Source organism: Neomonachus schauinslandi, chromosome 12 (genome assembly GCF_002201575.2).
Source record: "Neomonachus schauinslandi chromosome 12, ASM220157v2, whole genome shotgun sequence".
Taxonomy (NCBI): Eukaryota; Metazoa; Chordata; class Mammalia; order Carnivora; family Phocidae; genus Neomonachus; species Neomonachus schauinslandi.
Genome location: NC_058414.1, coordinates 90,914,814 through 90,928,780, shown reverse-complemented (window position 1 = coordinate 90,928,780; position 13,967 = coordinate 90,914,814). Strand labels below are relative to the sequence as shown.

The following is a 13,967-nucleotide window of genomic DNA, read 5'->3' as shown; positions in this document are numbered from 1 at the left end:
TGTTGGAAGCTTTAGTAAGAGGAGCCATTACATGTTAAATAGCTTATTATTTTTTTTTACAGTTTCTAAATTTTGGACAATACCTACCTTTCTAATGTCATCAAGACGGTGCCTGGGTGGCTCAATTGGTTAAGCTACTGTCTTCTGCTCAGGTCATGATCCTGAGGTCCCAGGATCGAGTCCCGCAGCGGGCTCCCTGCTTGGCAGGGAGTCTGCCTCTCCCTCTGACCCTTCCCCCTCTCGTGCTCTCTCTCTCTCTCTCTCAAATAAATAAATAAAATCTTTAAAAATATATAATGTCATCAAGGAACTAGTTTAAGCCAATTCGAAACTTGTAATAATTGGATAATTACCCATTATGGTTTCTTTGGAAGTTCTTGTATGTTGCGTTGTTTGTCAGTCAACAAAACAAATAATGTGTCTGGATATCCTACAGGATTTCGTATATTTTACACATGCTGTGCTTACAGTGAGTTTTGTTTCTCCTGCTAATTATTGCTTATTTGAACGTTGTTGTGTATTACATATCCCAAACAAAATTCAGACATACTCATCTTCAATCTAGAAGAATAGAGAAATGATACCTATAAAACATTTGAAGAGGATGTTATTTTCTAATAATTTCTAAGAGATTAAGTTGTGTAAAAATTTGTAATACAAAATATTAAGATATACTGGAAGAGTTACCTTTCTGACTGTGTAAAATGATCAAATATGTCTATATCTAAAAATTAGTAAAAGCAAAAGGAAAATAGTATCTAGGGAAGTATTCAGCAGATAGATATGTCCATGAGGTATTTTTATTAGAGGATGATTCATATAAGTTGATAAGTGGGCAGACTTCAGAGCATGAATGGGCAAAGGACAGGAAGAATGAATTCACAGAAGGAATATTTGTGTGGGGTGTGTATCACATGAAAGTAAAAATATGAAAAATGCCCAGTTTTGAAAATTACTAAAGAAATGTACATTAAAACCATGACGAGACACCATTTCAGTCTTGTATCTTTTCATAGTAATGTAGCGCGTGACAACATCAGTATCCAGTTTCTTGCTCTGTACAGTGGGCATAATGTGTTAGTACTTACTTCCTGTGGTTGTTTTGAGGATTGCAGAAGATAACAGAATGTGAAGGGCTCAAAATAGTGCCTGGCATGTTGTAAACTTTCAATGGACGTCAGCTACAATGATTATATTTTCAGTGGTGGTATAAATCACTAAACATTTGGAAAGCAGCTGGGAATGACTTACTGAGCTTTGGATTTGGGATTCCACTTTTGAGAATCTAGGATTCTCCTCCCCAGAGAAATCCAAATACTGGGAAAAAACTACAAGTGCAAAGATATTTATTAGAGCATTATTCATAATAGCGAACAATTGTGAGCCCTCTAAACGCCTCGTAATAAGGGAATCAGTGAGTAAATTATGCATCTGTTTATTTATTATTAATTACTTAATTTCATTTTAGTTTTTTTTAATTCCGGTATACTTAATATATAGTGTTATATTAGTTTCAGGCATACAATATAGTGATGCAGTATTTCTATACATCACTCAGTGCTCATCATGATAAGTATAACTCTTAATCTCCTTCACCTATTTCACCCATCCCCCCACCTCCCTTCTCTGGTAACCATCTGTTTGTTCTCTGTAGTTAAGAATTGGTTATTTTGTTTGTCTCTTTTTTTCTTTGTTCATGTGTTTTGTTTCTTAAATTCCACATGAGTTAATTTATATTTTTGTCTTCCTCTGACTGACTTATTTCACTTAGCATTATACCCTCTAGCTCTATCCATGTCATTGCGAATGGCAAGATTTCATTCTTTTTTATGGCTGAGTAATATTCCATTGTATACACACACCACCTCTTCTTTATCCATTCATCTGTGGATGGATATTGGGTTGCTTTCATAATCTGGCTATTGTAAATAATGCTGCTATAAACATAGAGGTGCATATATCTTTTTGCATTAGTGTTTTCATTTCTTTGGGTAGGGTAGTTCTATTTTTAATTTTTTGAGGAAACTCCCTACTGTTTTCCAGAGTGGCTGCACCAGTTTGCATTCCAAGCAATAGTGCATGAGGGTTCCTTTTTCCTCTGCCTCCTTGCCAACGCCTGTTGCTTCTTTTTTTTTTTTTTTTAAAGATTTTATTTATTTATTTGACAGAGAGAGAGAGAGCACAAGCAGAGGGAGAAGCAGGCTCCCCGCTGAGCAAGGAGCCCGATGTGGGGCTCAATCGCAGGACCTTGGGATTATGACCTGAGCCGAAGGCAGATGCTTAACCGACTGAGCCACCCAGGCGCCCCGCTTCTTGTTTTTTTTGACTTTAGCCATTCTGACAGGTGTGAGGTGATATCTCATTGTAGTTTTGATTTGCATTTTCCTGATGATGAGTGATGTTGGGCATATTTGCTTGTGTCTGTTGGCCATCTGGATATCTTCTTTGGAGAAGTGTCTATTCATGTCTTCTGCCCATTTTTAATTGGATTATTTGTGGTTTTTTTGTTTTTGGTATTGGGTTTTATCAGTTCTTTATATATTTTGGATACTAACCCTTTATTGGATATGTCACTTGCAAATATCTTTCCCCATTTCATAGGTTGCCTTTTTGTTTTGTTTTTTTTGTTTTACTTATTTATTTAGTTCAGTTAGCCAGCATATAGTACATCATTAGTTTTTGATGTAGTGTTCAATGATTCATTAGTTGCGTATAACACCCTACTTTGCTGTGCAAAAGCTTTTTTATTTTGATGTAGTCCCAATAGTTTATTTTTGCTTTTATTGCCCTTGTCTCAGGAGACATATCTAGAAAAAGGCTGTTATGAATGATGTCAGAGAAGTTACTGCCTGTGCTTTCTTCTAGGATTTTTATGGTTTCAGGTCTCACACTTAGGTGTTTAATCCATTCTCAGTTTTATTTTTGTGTGTGGTATAAGAAAGTGGTCCAGTTTCATTCTTTTGCATGCTGCTGTCCAGTTTTCACAACACCATTTGCTGAAGAGACTTTTTTTCCCATTGCATGTCCTTGCTTCCTTTGTTAAAGATTAGTTGACCATATAATTGTGGGTTTATTTCCTGGCTCTCTGCTTTGTACCACTGATCTATGTGTCTCTTTGTGCCAGTACCACACTGTTTTGACCACTACAGCTTTGTAGTAAATCTTAAAATCTGGGATTGTGATATCTCCAGTTTTGTTCTTCTTTTTCAAGATTGCTTTGGCTATTTAGGGTCTTTTGTGGTTCCATACAAATTTTAGGATTATTTGTTCTAGTTCTGTGAAAAATGCTTGGTATTTTGATAGGGATTGTATTAAATATACAGATTGCTTTGGGTAGTATGGACATTTTAGCAATATTCTCCCAATCCATGAGCATGGAATATCTTTCATTTGTTTGTGTCATCTTCAGTTTCTTCCATCAGTTTTTTATGGTTTTCAGAATACAGGACATTGACCTCTTTGGTTAAGTTTATTTCTAGGTATTTTATTATTTTTGGTGCAATTGTAAATGGGATTGTTTTCTTAATTTCTCTTTCTGATACTTCAATATTAGTATATAGAAATGCAGCAGGTTTCTGTATATTGATTTTGTATCCTGTGACCTTACTGATTCATTTATCAGTTCTAGTAGTTTTTTGGGGGAGTCCTTTGGGTTTTCTATATATAGTATCATATCTCTGCAAATAGTGAAAGTTTTACTTCTTCCTTTCCACTCTGAATGCCTTTTATTTCTTTTTGTTGTATAATTGCTGTGGCTAGGACTTCCAGTACTATGTTGAATAAAAGTGGTGATTGGGCATCCTTATCTTGTTCCTCCTGATCTTAGGGGAAAATCTCTCAGTTTTTCACCGTTGAGTATGATGTTAGCTGTGGGTTTTTCATATATGGCCTTTATTATGTTGAGGTATGTTCCCTCTAAACGTAGTTTTTTCAGGGTTCTTATCATGAATAGATGTTGTACTCTGTCAAATACTTTTTCTGCCTCTATTGAAATGATCGTATTGTTCTTTTCTCTTGTTGATGTGATGTATCACATTGATTGATTTGGGAATACTGAATTATCCTTGCATCCTAGGAATAAATCCCACTTGATTGTGGTGAATGAGTTTTTAAATGTATTGTTGGATTTGGTTTTTTCATATTTTGTTGAGGATTTTTGCATTTATGTTCATTAGAGATATTGGCCTGTAGTTCTTTTGTTGTTGTTGTTGTGATGTCTTTTTTTTTTTAAAGATTTTATTTATTTATTTGAGAGAGAGAAGTAGAGAGAGAGAGAGAGAGAGAGCATGAGGGGGGGAGGGTCAGAGGGAGAAGCAGACTCCCCGCTGAGCAGGGAGCCTGATGCGGGACTCCATCCCGGGACTCCAGGATCATGACCTGAGCCGAAGGCAGTCACTTAACCAACTGAGCCACCCAGGCGCCCCTGTTGTGATGTCTTTATCAGGGTAATGCTAGCCTCATATAATAAATTTGGAAGGTTTCCTTCCTCTTCTGTTTTTTGGAATAGTTTGAGCAGAATAGGTATTAACTCTTTTTTAAATGTTTGGTAGAATTTGGAGTGCCTGGGTGGCTCAGTCGGTTAAGTGTCTGACTCTTGGTTTTGGCTCAGGTCATGAACTCAGGGCCATGGGATTGAACCCCATTTTGGGCTCCGTGCTCAGCAGGAAGTCTGCTTGAGATTCTCCCTCTCCCTTTGCTCCTCTCCACCCAACTCTCTCAAATAAATGACTAAATCTTAAAAAAAAAAATGGTAGAATTCATCTGTGAAGCCATCTGGTCTGGACTTCTGTTTGTTGGGACTTTTTTGATTACTGATTCAATTTCGTCATTGGTGATTGGTCTGTTCAAATTTTCTGTTTCTTCCTGCTTCAATTTTGGGAGGTTATATGTTTCTAAGAATTTATCCATTTCTTCTAGATTGTCCAATTTGTTGGCATATAATTTTTCATAATATTCTCTTATAATCCTTTGTATTTCTGTGGTGTTGGTTGTTATTTCTCCTCTTTCATTTCTGATTTTGTTTATTTGAGTCTTTTTTTTTTTTTTTTTTTAATGAGTCTGGCTAAAGGTTTATCACTTTTGTTGACTGTTTCAAAAAACCAGCTCCTGGTTTCTATTGATCTGTTCTATTGTTTTTTTAGTTTCTACTTCACTTATTTGTGCTCTAATCTTTTTTATTTTCTTCCTTTTACTGGTTTTAGGTGAACCAGTAAAAAAGAAACCCTTTTTCTGGTTTAGCTCCTTTAGGTGTAAGGTTAAGTTGTGTGAGATTTTTCTTGCTTCTTGAGGTAGGCCTGTATTGCAATAAACTTCCCTCTTAGATCAGCTTTTGCTGCATTCCAAAGATTTGGACCATTGTGTTTGTTTGTTTCATTTGTCTCCGTGTGTTTTTTGATTTTGATTTCCTCTTTTATTTCTTGGTCAGCCCATTCATTGTTTAGCAGCATGTTATTTAACCTCCATGTATTTGTGATCTCTCCATATTTTTTTCTTGTGTTTGACGTCTAGTTTCATAGTGTTGTGGTCAGAAAAGATGCATGGTATGACTTCAGTCTTTTTTAATTTGTTGAGACTTGTTTTGTGGCCTAACATATGATCTGTTCTGGAGAATGTTCCATGTGCACTTGAAAAGAATGTGTGTTCTGTTTTAGGATGGAATGTTCTGAATCTGTTAGATACAAGTGGTTCAGTGTGTCATTCAAAGCTACTGTGTGTTTGTTGATGTTCTGTTTGGATCTATTCATTGATGTAAGCCTACTATTATTGCATTGCTATTGATACTTTGTGTATATTTGTTAATAGCTGCTTTCTGTATTTCGGTGCTCTTATATTGGTTGCATAAATACTTAAAATTGTCATATCTTCATTTTGTATTGTTTCCTTTATGACTGTGTAGTGTCCTTCTTTGTCTTTTGTTATAGTCTTTGTTTTAAAGTCTATTTTGTCTGATATAAGTAGTGCTATCTCGGCTTTCTTTTCACTTCCATTTGCGTGGTATTTTTTCATTTTTACACTTGGAATCTGCATGGGTCTTAGGTCTGAAATGAGTCTCTTGTAGGCAGCGTATTCTTGTTTTTTTTTTTTTTTTTATCCACATTCTGTCACCTACCCTGTGTTTTTTGATTGGTGTTTTAGTCCATTTACATTCAAAATAATTATTGATAGGTATGTACTTATTGTCATTTTGTCACTTGTTTTATGGTTGTTTTTGTAGTTCTTCTCTATTCCCTTCTCTTGCTCTCTTATCTCATGGTTTGCTGGCTTAATTCAGTGATATACTTGAATTCCTTTCTCTTCATTTTTTTTCAGATCTATTACTGGTTTTTTCTTGTGATTACCACTAGGTTTATATATAACACCTTATGCATATTGCAGTCTATTTTATTTTATTTTATTTATTTATTTTTTTAAAGATTTTATTTATTTATTTGACAGAGAGAGACACAGCGAGAGAGGGAACACAAGCAGGGGGAGTGGAGAAGGAGAAGCAGGCTTCCCGTGGAGCAGGGAGCCCGATGCAGGCCTCGATCCCAGTACCCTGGGATCATGACCTGAGCCAAAGGCAGACGCTTAACGACTGAGCCACCCAGGCGCCCCTTGCAGTCTATTTTAAATTGATGGTTACTTAAGTTTGAACCCATTCTGAAAGCACTACATTTTTGCTCCTCACCCTCCCATGTTTTAGGTAAATGGTGTCATACTTTACATCCTTTTATTTTGTGAATCCCTTGATTGATTTTTATAGGTACACTTAATTTGTACTGCTTTTGTGCTTCCTACTTCCTACTTTTCATATTCTTGCTTATGATCTCTTGTTTCCACTCAAAGAGTCCCCATTTCTTGTAGGGCTAGTTTAGTGGTGATGAATTCCTTTAACTTTTGTTTGTTTGGGAGACTCTTTATCTATCTTTGTATTGTGAATGATAGCCTTGATGGATAGAGTATTCTTGGTTGCAGGTTTTTTTTCTTTCAGCTCTTTGAATATATCATGCCACACCCTTCTGGCCTGCAAAGTTTCTGCTGAAAAATCCACTGATAGCTGTATGGGGCTTCCCTTGTATGTAACTGTTTTCTTTTTTCTTGCTCTTTTTGAAACTCTGTTTATCACTAATTTTTTTTGTCATTTTAATTGCTATGTGTTTTGTTGTGGATCTCTTTGTGTTGGTTTTGTTGGGGGCTTTCTGTGCCTCCAAGATTTGGATTTCTTTTCCCTTCCCCAGATTTGGGAAGTTTTCAGCTATTATTTCTTCAATAAATTTTGCTGCCCCCTTTTTTCTCTCTTCTTCTGGGATCCTTATAATGTAAATGTTGTTGTACTTGATGGTGTTGCTACGTCCCCTTAATCTATTCTCACTTTTTCTTCTTTTTTTCTCTCTCCTGTTCAGCTTGATTGCTTTCCATTACTCTGTCCTCCAGAAATTTTAGTGGCTGAGTTTTTCATCTCTGATTGGTTCTTTGTTTTCTCTTTGTTGAGGGTCTCACTGGGATCTTCCACTCATTTCTCAAGTCCAGTGAGTATCTTTATGATTATTACTTTAAATTCTTTATCTGGCATATTACTTATCTCTGTTTCATTTAGCTCTCTTCCGTTATTACCTCTCTTTCATTTGGGACATATTCCTCTGTCTCCTCATTTTGTCTAACTCTCTGTGTCTGTTTCTATGCGTTAGGAAAGTCAGCTATATCTCCTGCTCTTGAAAGTAGTGGTCTTATGAAGAAGAGGTCCTGTAGTGCCCTGCCGTGTGATGTCCTCTGTTCATCAGAACCTGGTGCTTAAGGGGTATCTCCTAAGCACCTCCTGTGTGAGGGTGCACCCTACAATTGTGGTGGTGCCACTTTTGCCTTCGGTCCAGTTGTCTGTGATGGCTCTTTGCCTGTTATGGGCAGGGTTTGGTCCCTTGTTGTTAGTGGTCCGGTCTGGGGCCACGTTGGGCTTGTTTGGGGTCAGACCAGGTGTTTGCCAGAGATACAGTAGCACTGAAGTGGAGGGCATTTTCCCCGTGTTGTCCCCTGAAAAGCTTTCCTTGGTTGGCGGGGCTTGCAGTCACACCAGATGCCTGCCCCCAGCCCACTGCTGGGGTCCCAGTTGGACTAGTGTGTGTGGTTATCATCCTCTCACCCCAGGGCAGGAATCACTTTTTGAGTGGTGCTGATCCCTGTCAGGGCTGCTTGCATACTGCCATGCTTGTGATACCTCTTTGTATGGATTCCTGCCAAGGGTGGGTTGGAGGGGGTGTGTCTGCAGGAGGATACAGGAACAGGGTGCCTGGTGTTAGCAGAGCTCAGTTCTGCCCTAGGAGGAACCTGGAGCTTCTTTGGAGAGGGGCTAAGGGCAGGTTGGAGGGGGTGGGTCCACAGAAGTGTGTGGGGGTAGGGGGCACTGTTAGGGAGCTAGGTGGAGAGTATTTGTGCTGTGCTGGTTCCTGCAGGTGTCACCTATATATGTAGGCCGGGGGTGCTGGGCAGCGAAGTGGCATCTCTATACCCCAAGCGTTTTTCAAACTGCTGCTTCTATGCTGTATCTAAGTGGGGCTGGTTTTGCTCTGTCTCTTTAAAGGTGGGGACTCAGTTTCCTCTTGCCCTCTGCCTTCCAGAGTTGAGCCTATTCATTTTTAACGTTCTAGGTGTTAAACCCCACTGATTATAAGAATTCATGAAGTTAAGCCCCTCTGGTTTTCAAAGTCAAATGATACGGGGATTATCTTCCCAGTGCAGGTCCCCTGTGCCTGGGGTGCCTGAGGTGGGGCCTTCTCCTCTCCCTTCTCTGTGCTTGCAGTGACTTTCCCTCCTGAGGACAGTCTGGAGGGTTGGTTTGTTCCTGAACGCATCTCTGCCCTACCTACCCTTTCTGATGTGGTGTCTTCTCTATGTTTAGCTGTGGAGAGTCTGTTCTGCCAGTCTTCAGGTCATTTTCTGGGTGATTTACACTGATGTGGGTGTTCTCTAGGTGTATCTGTGGGGATGAAGTGAACTTAAGGTTCTACTTCACCATCTTCCCTGGAAGTCCCCAGTTGTGCAGCTATTTAAAATGAAGAGCTCAGAAAGAGTCAGAAAAAGAGGGTTTAAGATTTCCCAATTGCCTCTTACTTTTATGGTACTTGACCTATTTTATCTCTTTCAGTTCTTGAAATAACATCATGAAGTGGATTTTTTATCCCCATTTGAGAATTGAGGCATCCAGGCTCAGTGGGAGTGGTAGCCAGCTGCCCAAGGTCACAGTGGCAGGGCTGGAATGCAAACCCAGGTTTCCTGCATGTGATGCCCCACTTGAATCATGGGGAAAGCCTGTGCTGTATCATTAAGTTAACAGAGCAAGATACAGAATTGTGTCTGAATTATGATTTCAACTACCACTGTAGTTTTAACACAAAGGTATGCTTTTCTGTCTATGCACTTGTCTGCACTTTGGTAAATGCTGGGGAACAGTGTACTGCATTTTTTGTTTTTTTGCAGGATTTGCTCAGTGTGTATTGGGCAAACAGTACTGATAGTCCTAATAATTTTAATAACTATTATAAAACTTCAGTAACTGGCAAGAGTTTCTGTAGGGCACATTGCTCTGATAAGAGCCTGGCAGGTTTTTTCTGACCTTTAGTTATTAGATAACCAAATACAACTGTGGCATCCCCCCCCCCCCTTTTGTTAATGTATTTGGCTAATGGAGGCTGTTCATTTGACAAAGTGAGTAGGAGAGGACTGGAAGGTGGAGAGGGCCACCTCCCCTACCTCTGTGAAGTCTCTGAACCTTGTAGGACCAGTCTGCACAACACAGATGAATTTGATGATCCTAGGAGCTTTTGGAAACAAGTATTTTATTTCACAGTGCTTAAAGATCACTTTTTTTCTCCCTTAATCTATGAAATAGGGATATATCCACATACCAAAAGTTGATGGAGGAGAAAATATATCATTTACAGCCTGGCCTTCATAGCTACCTGAGGCTATAGCGTGTCTAAGTGTGGAGCATGAGCTCTAGAGAGACTCCTGGCTTTAACCATCAGTACACCTCAATGAGGAGGCTGGGGCGGGGGGGTTGGCTTTAAAATTTAAAATTATGACATAGCTTAGTTATGGGGAAAATATAAGTATGGTGAAAATAAATGTACTTAAACATTCTGAAATCAAAGAAATATGTACCCTGCCTTTTAAGAAAATATACATATTGTATTTTCTCTCCTTGTGAATCTCAAAGCCACGAGCAAGAAGGAGCTAGGTTTCAGCTTCTTTATGGCTCCAAAACTTTTCACTCCTTTTCTCTGAGTAAGGAAGATTATCCTTATTTGTAATCTCTACAGAAATGAATAGAAGGGCCCTTTATTATAGCCTTTATACCCTGTCCTTTGATGTCTAGCTAGGAAAATAAGAACATCACTGTTAGCCACTGTATTAAACAGAAGTAAAAGCCCATGAACCAAGAAGCTCACGGTCTGTTTTCCGTTCGAAACGTCATTCTCTGGAGATAGAATTGGTGCTGTGTTTGAACAGTGCTTGTATCCCTTGTCCCTAAGGGAAAGCTGTGGTCAGAACTGAAGTGTCTTGGCTGCCTGGGTGGTGCAGTCTCTTAAGCGTCCGGCTCTTGGTTTCGGCTCAGGTCTTGATCTCAGGGTCGTGAGATTGAGCCCTGTGTCGGGCTCCAAGCTTAGCGGGGAGTCTGCTGGAGATTCTCTCTCTCCCTCGCCTTCTGCCCCTCCTCTCTCTCTCTTTCTCTCTCAAATAAATCTTTTTTTTTTTTTTAAGATTTTATTTATTTGTCAGAGAGAGAGAGAGAGAGAAAGCACAAGCAGGGGGAGCGGCAGGCAGAGGGAGAAGCAGGCTTCCTGCTGAGCAAGGAGCCTGATGTGGGACTCGATCCCAAGACTCTGAGATCATGACCTGAGCTGAAGGCAGACACTTAACAAACTGAGCCACCCAGGTGTCCCTCAAATAAATAAATCTTTTTTAAAAAAAGAACCAGAGTGTCTTGCTGGGCAGCCTCACTTCCCTTCAAGTGTTGACCAGGCTGCCCCACTGTGTTCCTTCAGGCTCCCAGATTCAGCACCTGACGCAGGTGGGAATTGCAAGCAGAATTGGAGCCCAGCCAGTGGAAATCCCACCAAGTAGAGGCGGCCAGTATGGGGGACCAGGTTGGCCTTCATATGGGGAGGATGAAGGTGGCCGAAGAGAGGCTGTGAGTATCTTGTGTTTGGGTCATCACTGAAAATTCAGACATAATCACTTAATTTAACTGCTTCTGCTTTGGGTATCCCTTTTTAAAACCTTTAAGTAAAAGTTTTAACCTCTCTCCCTTTTCTGTGTGAGTGTATTTTTGCTTGCAGTTTTTAGGTAGTAAATTCCCACCCACCCAGAGTGGGAGAGTAATTACACTGTACTTGTAGAAAGTATATAATTTTTCCTGAGGCAGATTTCGGGCTTAAAGTAGTGAATTTTTGAAAATAACCTTTAAAAAAATAATAAAAGTGATACTCATTACAGAAAATCTGGACAGAGACCTGTAAGTAAGAGCTACCTTTAAAATTTTTCCAATTTTTTTATATTGTGGTAAAACACACATAATATAAAATTTGCCATCTTAATCATTCATTTTTAAGATGGCAAATTCAGTTCAAACCAGTTCAGTGGTTTTAAATACATTTGTGACATTATGCAACCATCCCCACCATCCATCTCCATAGTATTTTTCATCTTGTAAAATGGAAAGTTTGTGCTCATTAAACACTAAGTGCCATTTGCCCTTCCCCCCAGCTCCAGGCAGCCACAGTTGTACTTTCTGGCTCAGTGATTTTGACTTTCAAGTAATGAATTTGAACCTGTAGGTGACTAAAATCTGGACCTGATCTTTGGTGTTATTGTGTAAATATGCATAATCTTACATACCAACTTGCTTACCGTTTATGCTTTGTTGTGGGTTTATCCACATCATTTCTGTTATGACCCCCCATGAGATGCTTCTGCAATAAGCTCACAGTTTAGGTTTCCAAGGCACAGAGTTTCTCTTAGAGGCTTCTCATCACTTTGATCACTCCTTTATAGGAATGAAATCAATATGGGCACAGGTAATTTCCACAAATGCTTTTCTTTGTTTTTCTCAAGAATTTTACGTGCATTTACATGTCTTTCCAGCAAATACACTAAATTATTTTCATGACTGGAGGCTTTTACTACTCAGTGAAAGAAAATTAATTTTAGAATATAATTTTCCTCTAATAGATACATTGTTATACTTAGAATTTCAGGTATCTGCTTTACATTTGTTGACCTTTTTCTGACTTCATTGTGCCCAACTTATTTTCATAAGGTATTTCGGGTTTTCCTATCAAATCCAGTGTTCACTTACACTGCCTCTTTATCACTATTTGGAAACGTGAAATGTAGGAATATTCGAGGGCTTGAATGCCATGTTTACCATGAGGCTTACTTTTTAGCATAAGTGAAACCACAGACTTAGTACTCTTGTATATATCTAAAGAGATATTTTTTCACTGAAAAGTACAATAATTCTGGTCAAATGAATGCCCAATTAATTTATATTATGCAAATATAAGCAAAACTGTTGTGTGTCCTAGTGCAGATAACCTTTTTAAAGAAAAGGCTTGGCAGAACAGTCAATAGATACACAGATAAATAAAGTGGAAAATGATTTTGTGATATTGTGTTCTGTGTCGCATGCACACCCTCCCAGGCCTCAAGTCCCAGAGCAAAGGCAGTTCTTGTCAGTCTCTCTGCAGGTACTTGCTCATCTCTTCCAGCTCTCAGATACCCTCATTTGACCTTTCACTGCCACAGGGCACCCCAGCTCTCCAGGTCCCTTCCTGTTCTCCAGTGGGCCACTTCCTTCCACACACAGGGGCACAGAGACTTGGCCAACCTCATCATTCTTTCTGTCTGCCTTTAAGCAAGTATATATCAGGCACCTGTTAAGTTCAGGGGTTTCTTTGTTGTATTGCTCTCCCTCCAGCAGTTCTCTCCACAGTTTCTATATTCCATCCTGGGGGCCTTCTTGGAGGGCCATGTTTGGTGGGAGGTGGGCAGAAGTCCTGGGAGCGTGCCCACCACCAGTTTGAATTGGATTTTCCCTCCTGTTCTTACGTGGGAAGTACAGTAACGTTTGCCATGTTTTTTCAGACACACATGCTTGGACATCAAGAATATTCTTCTTCACCGCTGTTCCAGGTGCCAAGGACTTCAGGTAGGGAGCCCTCCGCTCCTCCCGGGAACCTCCCGCACAGGGGGCTGCAGGGTGCGGGGCTGACTTACACCACCAGCTCCACAGAAGACCTCCAGCCCGGCCACTCTTCAGCTTCACTCATCAAAGCGATCCGCGAGGAGCTGCTCCGGCTCTCCCAGAAACAGACCGCCGTGCAGAACTTCCACAGCTGATCGGCCTCGCCTTGCAGATTTGCCAAGTATCTGCTTCCCGTGGAAGCAAGACTAAATGGAAATCAACTAAATGGGTGTTTGTGAGAGAACGCGCATCTCCTGGGCTAGGTGCCCGTGTAAAGGAGCAAGTTGCAATTTTAGAGGACGCCGTAAGTCACATGACAGCTCATGATGCTTTTAATAAGTTGGCAATTTTTTGATCACTTGGGTTTCAGTCAAAATTTATGTACTTTTGGCCAAAAGCCAGCAGCACTTCATGAAGGCAAACCACAAACCTAAGCTAACAACAACAACAACAACAACAACAAATCACTAAATTAGTCTCCTTTTTAAAGGTAAAAGATGGAAATGTGTAGATGGTATAGGGATTAACGGAATCCAGCATTTCCGTGGGAAGATGTGATTCAGACTGGTTTGTATGGTGAACTTGCTGCTTTGTTTTCTGAGAAAAGAGATTTGAAGACATTTTATTAACAGCTTGATTTCCCTCTTTTTCTCCATAGGAACTTATTTTAATAGTCATATTAACAACAAAAACACTAAGACTGTTTGGGAATAAAAAAAGCTACTAGTGAGAAACCAAATGATAG

At 39.6% G+C, this 13,967-nt stretch overlaps 1 protein-coding gene across 1 annotated transcript in view; it reads left to right on the top strand.

Moving 5' to 3' along the window:
• Positions 1-13,377, top strand: part of KIAA1549 (KIAA1549 ortholog) — a 103,885-nt gene extending 90,508 nt beyond the window's left edge. The window contains exons 20-21 of the mRNA XM_021692837.1: positions 11,022-11,167; positions 13,123-13,377. Coding sequence (XP_021548512.1) covers positions 11,022-11,167; positions 13,123-13,377 — 401 coding nt within the window. The remainder of the gene's footprint in view (positions 1-11,021; positions 11,168-13,122) is intronic.
• The last annotated feature ends 590 nt before the right edge of the window (positions 13,378-13,967 follow it).